Source organism: Abramis brama (genome assembly GCF_963993115.1).
Source record: "Abramis brama genome assembly, chromosome: 4".
Classification (NCBI taxonomy): domain Eukaryota; kingdom Metazoa; phylum Chordata; class Actinopteri; order Cypriniformes; family Leuciscidae; genus Abramis; species Abramis brama.
Genome location: NC_139966.1, coordinates 23,739,526 through 23,748,547, shown reverse-complemented (window position 1 = coordinate 23,748,547; position 9,022 = coordinate 23,739,526). Strand labels below are relative to the sequence as shown.

General features: G+C 36.9%; 1 protein-coding gene across 1 annotated transcript; it reads left to right on the top strand.

The window, feature by feature from the left end:
• Nucleotides 1–3,026: 3,026 nt before the first annotated feature.
• On the top strand, nt 3,027–4,108 carry LOC311082105 (transposable element Tcb1 transposase; the record flags this gene model as incomplete). Its single annotated transcript, XM_084112849.1, has 2 exons — nt 3,027–3,205; nt 3,304–4,108. 2 exons carry the CDS (start codon nt 3,027–3,029, stop codon nt 4,106–4,108), a joined length of 984 nt encoding a protein of 327 aa, XP_083968975.1.
• Between the last annotated feature and the right edge of the window lie 4,914 nt (nt 4,109–9,022).

Sequence of the window (9,022 nt, the reverse complement as noted above, 5' to 3'; positions counted from 1 at the left end):
TCTGTATGTATTTGAAATTTATTGTAACTGTAACGAGCAATTGTATATAGCCCATATCTCCGTTTGATAAAGTAAATTTTTTTCCTGCTGGTTTACAGGCTGCACTGATCCATCACCGAAGCCCTCCTGTCAGCATATCAAAAGAACAGCTTTCAGCCTTGACTCGAAGGCTTCTGGATTTGGAGGCAAAAGTTGGCTTGTTGGAGGCACGTTTGAATGAGAGGTCTCACCCATCTCATCCGCCGACCGTTGATCAATCTACAGCTACGGATATTTCGGTTAATGTTCCTCCAACTCCGGTGAAAACTCAGAGTGAATGTCAACAGTCGATCCTCATCCATCCGTCTGGTCATGGGGACTTTAATTCAACAAGCGGACATTTGGACAATGACGATTTAGGGTTCCCATCTGCCGCTTCTACACCGTTTATTGACCGCACTCGTCCTGCAGATATAACGGTGGACTCAGCTTACTTAAACCACCAACTGTCAACAAATTCGATGCTTGATTACAATTATTCACCTGTTCAAGAATATCCATCGTCTTCTCCTCTGTCCAGCATATCACAGCATTGTCCTTCAGCAATGTCATCATTTTGTTTGAGATTGCCTGAAACACCAAGAACCTCTTCATATTTTCAGTCTCATAATCCTGTTTGACGGTCTCTCATGGGAGTGATTCTACATGATGTGACTTTAAATCTCGTGTCCCTGGAGGTCGAGAAACAACTTTATGTGGATTCAGCAAGATCAGACGGTACACCTAAAGCAGATCGATTCGCTGCTGGTTTGTTTAAAAGGTTAATTCCCCTTACCGTTTATCAGGACTGGGTAGGTTCCGTGAATTATGATGGTTCGAAGGGAAAAAACGCTCTGCCTGGGAATCTACGTCAAGCAATTTCCGATGCTGTTGCTAGGAAATTCCACCCCACACCGCGTGACTGGAAGCTTATAAGAGACAGAATTAACGAACTTCTCCGAAAGAAGAGATTAAGTTTTCCTCTTTTTTAAAACTCCATGCTGTAATTTTTTTTTTTTAAACTTGTGTGTTGTAGAGTATTTGGAGTAAAGTGTTTTGCTGCTCTAAATAGGCTATATATAAGCTAGGCCTATATTTTTTTAAATCTGTGTGTTGTAGAGTATTTGGAGTAAAGTGCTTTGCTGTATTTTTTTTAATAAAAGCTATACTTCTATGAATCAGATCCTTCAGGCGTGTCTGATTAGAGTTCAAATAAACATCTGGCCTGAGTTCAGCCCCGACTATCTGCGCAGAATCGATCACCGGTGATCAGCGCGAGATGCATGCCGGTTAGAAATGTGTCCGAGTGCGGTCCGCCTTGCTCTGATGTCATGCTGACCTATGTCAAAAATCTCTCGCAAGCGCAAGGCGCACGTGTCGGATTCTGCAGTCGAGCGCAGTTGCTCTCCGCTGACTGCGCTGATCGGAAACGACTTGCTGACGACACAGCTTAATGCTCATTGGTTTAAACAGCTGTGATGTATTGTTCTCTTTTAAAATGTTTTGATTTTAAAACTCGAATATCATGTTTTATGTGTATATGTTAGGCTATGTGTGGATATTCCCAACTATATGACAGTGTGATCTATGGGTTATGCAATTTAATTTTTTATAAAATAAATAAAAACACATATGTCTGTATTAAAGAAAAAAAAAATATTGATAAATGTATTTGGAATGGAATTAAATAAGTACTTTGGGTGTCTTGTTAATTTTATTTATTTTCATATAAAAGCAACAGAACTTGAATTACATCCAGTTTATTAGCAACACTGTGCACGAGCGTGAATCCCGCGATATCCATCTTTAATCTCGCAGGTGTCAGATCCACCACGAGAAGAGAAAACTGTCCGGCTTGCCTGCGCTTTTTTCACTCCTCCTCTCACTGCAGCCGCCTACTCTCGCATACATTTTAGGCGAGGCAAGTCGCATTTTCAGGATTATTTGATGAATAAAAAGTTAAAAAGAACTGTATTTATTTAGAATAGAAATCTTTTGTAACAATATACACTACCGTTCAAAAGTTTGGGAACAATAACTATTTTTTTTAAAGAAATTAGTACTTTAATTCAACAAGGATGCGTTAAATTGATAAAAGGTGATGGTAACGATTTATATTGTTAGAAATGTTTTTATTTTGAATAAATGCTGTTTTTATGAATAAATGCTGTTAACGTTTTACTCATCAATGAATCCTGAAAAAAGTAATTAAAAAAAATATATATTAAACAGCACAACTGTTTCCATCATTGATAATAGCTGAGTATCAAATCATCATATTAGAATGATTTCTGAAGGATAATAAGACACCAAAGACTGGAGTAGGCTACTTGCTGATGAAAATTCAGCTTTGCGTCACAAAAATAAATTACATTTTAAAATATATTAAAAAAGAGAACCATTATTTTAAATTGTAATAATATTTCATAATATTACTGTTTTTTTTTTTGTTTTTTTTTTGTTTTTAACTGCAGGCTTGATGAGCATAAGAGACTTCTTTCAAAAACATTAAAAATAGTAATGTTTCCAAACTTTTGACTGGTACTGTAAACGTAATCAGTCAATATTAAAGATATCAAGTTTATATTTTCACAGAATGTTCTTTACATTTATGTAGGGTGATTTTATGTAGAAAACATTAAACCCACAAACACTTAAGCTGGGTTTTCACAGGTGTAGATATGCTAAGGCAGGGATGGGCAACTTCGGTCCTGGAGGGCCACTGTCCTGCAGAGTTTAGCTCCAACCCTACTCAAACACACCTGAACAAGCTAATCAGCTTGTTAGGAAAATTAGAAAGCTACAGGCAGGTGAGTTATGTCAGGGTTGGAGCTCAACCCTGCAGGACAGTGGCCCTCCAGGACTGAAGTTGCCCATCCCTGTGCTAAGGTATATTAATATATTAGATATATATAATATATAATTAGATATATTAAGTTGGGTTTTCACAAGTGTTTTGTATGTAGATAAATACAGTCCTTCCACATGTACAGTGAAGAAATTTCAAAATGACCAAGATAAGTAAGCTTCATTCCGAAGACATCAGGGTGATGAGATCTGCTGGAAAATCAACTCGGGAAATAAACCGCCATCTGAATTCTGTTGGTGTATACGCAACACTGAGCACTATCAGAAGACATTACAAAGAACGAACAACAACCAAACGCAAACCTCGCAAAATTAATCAGTAAGTTACCTCTCGGTGCTATCACAAACTCTACTATGACATATATTTGTTGTGTGTCCATTGTCAAATGTTTATTTCATGTTTTGCTTTTGTTTTAGTGACATTGTCGCAGCCATAGAGAGAATCACTAGCCAAAACGATGAAATGGCGGCAAGCTCTGCGAAAAAACAGCTATGGCGTGACAAAGGAGTGGACATCAGTGAGCGTTCAATCCGCAGGGTCAGGCAAAGACTTGGATGGAGGTATGGTAAAACTTATCACTGCCCCATGATCAGAGATAAAAATAAAGAGAAGCGTCTTGAGCAAGCGCAAAAATGGATCGCCGAGAATGAGACATTTAATGATGTCATTTTTACGGATGAAACAACTGTGGCTTTGGATCGCTTTGCCACCATGTCATTTCGTAAGACAGGAAGACGTGTGTTTAAACCAAAGCCAAAGCATCCTCTGAAAGTTCATGTTTGGGGAGCAATATCCAGACTTGGACCAGGACCTATCGCAATCTTTGATGGGATTATGGATCGTACTTTCTTCGAAGACGCTATTATTAAAGAAACTGCTTCCCCATATATTCGGGAAACCTTTGGAGTCCACCACCGTTTTTTTCAGGACAATGATCCGAAGCACACTGCTGCAAGCAAAGTCATTGCTGCAGAGGGTATCAACTGGGTAAAGACTCCACCAGAATCCCCGGATATGAATCCCATTGAGATGGTGTGGCATTCTCTGAAAGATTATATTCGGAAAGAAGCAAAACCAACCATAAAATCTGAGTTAATTGCTGCCATAGACAAATTCTGGTTTGAGGAACTTACAGAAAAGGCATGCAACAAGTACATCAACAGATTGTTTAAAGTTCTTCCAGTTGTAGTGAAGAGTCATGGTGGACATACTGGAATGTAGCTGTACAATAACTTTCATGCCTTAATAGTCTGTGTATGACCCCTTTCAACAAATAAAAGCTTTTTAATTATATGGTCTTTTTGCTGTATTTTTGTAGCCTAGTAGATTAAATTGCATGCCAGGAAGAGCCTTATGCTTTGTATTGACATTTGTTGTTCACATGAAACGTGAAACTTTCCATTTAATGTCAGTTGGTTATCAACATTATGTCAAATTAAGTTACGCGATATCAACTTATTTTTATAAGTTATAAACATTAATTTGAAATAACTTAAAGCGTATATGTATAGTAGCCTAGATTTGCTTACAGTACATGGCATTTAAACAAAGGAACTGCAAGGGTAGGAATTAAAACCCCACACGCTGGTGAAAACTGGAAAAACCGGTTTCCCTGAGAGGAGATCGATTAGCATTGGGGGATGGCAAAGAATTGGCAGACCTGGGGGGTGGGTGGTTTGTAATTTATTGACTCTGTGTCAATTGGTAGCAGCTAAAACAAAGGCCCCATCCACACTACTAGTTTAGAAACGGAGAATTAAAACGAATACAATCTGAAAATGCGGATCACGCAACCATTCACCACCACCGGGCATGCGCATGCGGGTGTAAACCTAGAGACTTTCAAACATAGACTGTAAAAAAATGCTTTCAAACATCAAAATGTAATTTATTAATAGCCTATGTATTTGTGTCAAAATGACATATACAGTAAACATCTTTTCCTATTCTATTTTGCCTGGAAACGCGTCCAACGCTTGCGTGTCGCATAAAAAATAGAAAGTTTACTGGTACTGAATATTACTGTATACTCCATGACTGACGACACCCAATCACAGAGCCGAGCGTGAGCCTCTGTGTCATCGATTCTAAAGTCCTCCGTTTTGACCCATCCAGACCGCGCTCCGGAGATTCAAAACGAAAGACGGGTCGGCAGCGTTTCTAAACTTCTCCGTTTTGGGTCTCCCGAGTTTTTTTTTAGTGTGGACGGGAGGTGCAAACGTAGCAAAAGGTCTCCGTTTTAACGCAGTAGTGTGGTTGGGGCCAAAAGACTGTGCAATTAATTACATTTTGGAATTAACTTCCTTCATGTCGTTTTATTTATACACTGTAAAAAATATTTTTTTGAATTTGTAAGTATAAAGTTAACATTAAATATGTTTTACAAACAATTGGTTTACAAACTCTTGGAGATTTTTGGTTACCATCATTCAGAAGAGTGGTGCTTGTGTTTAGACTTGTGTTTTACGTGATTAAAACACGTAATTTTTTATTTTTTACTTTAGATTTAAAAAAATCATGTTTTCGGTGCTGATGCGAACCAATAAAGCACCTAAAAGCTGTCACAAAGAACCGGCAAAAGTAATGATTATGAATAGGCTATGTCAAACATAAAAATGAGAGATTTTGCTGACTCGCGCCTCCGTTTCTGCTATATTTACTTCGTATTTTTTGGTGAAACATTGATTAAAATTATTATACAATTAATAAAAAACGAAATTCACTTTAAAGAAAGGCTTTGTGCTTTCTGTTTGAGGTCTCTGTGAAAGTTTTAAAGTAGCTTTCAGAGCGGTCATGTCCGAGAACTGTCTCGTCCGTATACATTTTTTTTTTTTCCTCATAAATGCCAACACAAAAATAAAATAATTTATTCTGTGGAGGCCGACCCTTCTTCATCCGGTGTGTAGTATTACTTTTGGTTTGCGCAGTGTAATTCATAGAATTAGGCTACTAAAAATATGATTTTGCCACCTAAAATTTTAAACACGTCACATGTGTATTTCCCTCATATTAAATATAAAACGCATGTGTAGACTAATATTTTTCTGTCTGGACTCCTATTTGAAGGTAGTATGGATATATATAAACAGACGTTTCAATATATTGGTATTAAATGCATTTTCTTAGAATTTATATTTCAAGTTTTGACTGCAATGTCACGTCCATAACGCTGGAATTGCCCAATTTTAAAGAATTTATCCTCAACTAGTTTTTTGGTGTAGGTCTACGTATTTTATTATGTTAACTTCAAATAATACTAATAGTAATTCAAAGTAAAAGCTTTCTATAGATACATTTCTGAGTTTCGGTTCATTTATGAGACGAGCTCCAGTTCACGAGCAATGCAAGTTATATCCCGCCGGTGCCTCCATGCTCTGATTACAATTTTTTTTTTTTTTTTTTTTTTTTTTTTAACCTTTATTTATCCAGGTAAACTGTTTGAGAACCACTTCTCATTTACAAACATGACCTGGCAAATTGTCTGCTATATTATTTATTAAATACAGGCAAATGGTTGATAAAATATTGATTAAAATTAAGATACAATTTATACAAAACGAAATTCACTTTAAAGAAAGGTTTTATACAAAACAAAACTTAATGTGGTCAAAATTATGTCTCCCGATATATTGCGCATCTTATGCAGTTCACTTTTCATATAATCAGCATAGATGAAATAAAAAAATAACCATTATTTACACATAGCCTAAATATGAAACTAAATACATTTTCTTTAATGGCTACAGCATGCCTACAGTACAGAGAAATTGAATGTCAAAGTGGAATTTGAGCGAATGCCGTTTTACCAGTGATCATGTGGGGCAGGTGTGCGTTTTTTGAATAATAATCAAATAATTCCCAGGTTCGTCGAATATTATTTTTTGCTTTAAAACGCCCATCCCTACAAAATACGAAATGTCTTAATCAGATAACAGGCAAGCATCATAACATAAGAAAATATAAATAAGCCCAAATAAAGAAGTAAAAAAAATAAATGAAATAAAAAATACATTCAAGTAAATAATAAATAAATAAATAAATAAAAGAGGCCCAGTAGCTTCTGCAGCACGAACACAAGCATGTAGTCGGCAATTGTTGCTGACTAGTTGACACTGGTGTGATGACATCATCGTTTCACAAAATGTACGGATTGGCCGTATAGAAAACGCAAGGCTGGCGTTTTCAGATTTATCCACCTTGGGACCCGGTAAAAAAAATAAATAAATTAGCGGTTTCAGTCTCCGAAAACGCCGGATCCGAAACACCAATATGATACAAAGTTTGTATGGATACAGCTAAACGCGTCTCCGTGTGGACACGGCCGAAGTCGAGCACACATATTACCGTCAGTATGGCCTACATGAAACACGACTGCCATCTACAGGTTTTAGTATTTCCTGCGTCCAACACCTAATCCCCCTTCTGCAGAATCCCGCAGAATTTCGGAAGTGCTTGTGGCATTCTTCTCTCTGAGACGCGCATTTTTAGAGGCCACATCTGTATATAGATCAGTGGTCAGCCTCCTTATAGCGCACAAAATCACAGAAACTGGTCGAGTCAGATCTCACACTTTAGTAGTATTTATTGGACAGGCGTAATAAAACTGTGAGGAATGATTACCTCAAAATGTACATCCAGATGCAAGTTTGAGTGACTTTATTTAAATTAGATACATTAGCTATTGTCACGTGCCAGTGATTATCCCGACCTCTGATATATTTCTGACCTCTGATATAGATGGTCACATGACTCTCTGGTATCCATGAGCACATCTTACAACAGTTACCAGGTTTACCAGCTTTATGTAATGACATAAGAAGAGGAAAAATTGGATATAAATTTACACAGACAAAATTAGTAAGTGATGTTTACATATATTAGTGTCTGTAATATTAAAAGAGCACGTATTTTAACATTTACTGCTTGGCCCATTTATTTCCATTGTGCCTGTCAGATTTTTAAGAACTTAAGAACGAGTTGACAGTTATTTCTGTGTTGATTGATATCATGCCACAAATGTTGCTGATAGATTTCAACTTGTGATGAATCCACAAAATTTATTTTTCGACCACATGCAACAACATCCTTTGTCAACAGATGTAACACTGAATAAATGCACAAAACTTGTCAACTTAAATGTAATGACATGTATAAAAACTTAAAATGTAATTATTAACCTGATTTACAACATGTAAAAAAAAAAACATAAAAAACATTTTCATGTAAAAGAATGCCCTAGATTTTTGGAAAGTGAACTTGTGCACATGATAAAGTTTACATTAACTTGTTTCATGGTACCATAAAGTGATCTGTGTTTTTTAACCTTTGTTAATAATTACTTACTCATAGGTTCTGTCAGAGTGCAAACAATTTTAAATTTATACATTTGGCAGATGCTTTAATCCAAAGCATTTTATATTACAATTCAATTTCAATGTATTTGTACATCACCTTTTATGGTCACTGTTTTACATCTTTACAGAACACAGAGAAGAAAATAGAAAGACCAGAAAATAGTGTAAAACACAAGTAGCCAAAGGAAAATGTGCCAAGGAAATTACTTAAGATTTTTATGACATGAATAATTTAGCAATTTCCCATCTTGAGTTGTCGTCAGCACTAGCAAATAATTGTGTGCATGTATCATTTGGTGGAAGTGAGCTTATTATGGCGTTGACTGGCTGGCGGTCTAGTCGTGTCTAGATTAATGTTTTGGGCGGCCTCATCTTGTTGGTCATCCATGTTTACCTTATTTTCAATGAACACTTTCAGTTGCCTCATAAGTTTTAACATGTCTTCTGAGCGTAAACTGTCTTGTTCCCGGGCGTCCTCTGTGCTGTGCTTAACTGATTGGTGCCGAGGACTGTGGTGTTGTCAAGCCACTGGGTGTCTTCCAGTGCAAGGCTTGTGTCTGGGCTGGTGGATGTTTTCAAACCTTTCTTTGAGGTCATCTTTTGTATGATGTAGGCCTTGTGTGTCAGGTCACGTAGCTGTTAGATTGTCATCGTGATAGGGCAGGCCATGATGCCAAGATGATGACTCAATCCAGGGTGCAGGTTTCTCAGGAATAGGGTTTTGAAGTTCAGATCCTCTTCAAGTTCAGGTTCGTTATGTGCACCAAAGTAGACTTGTCGA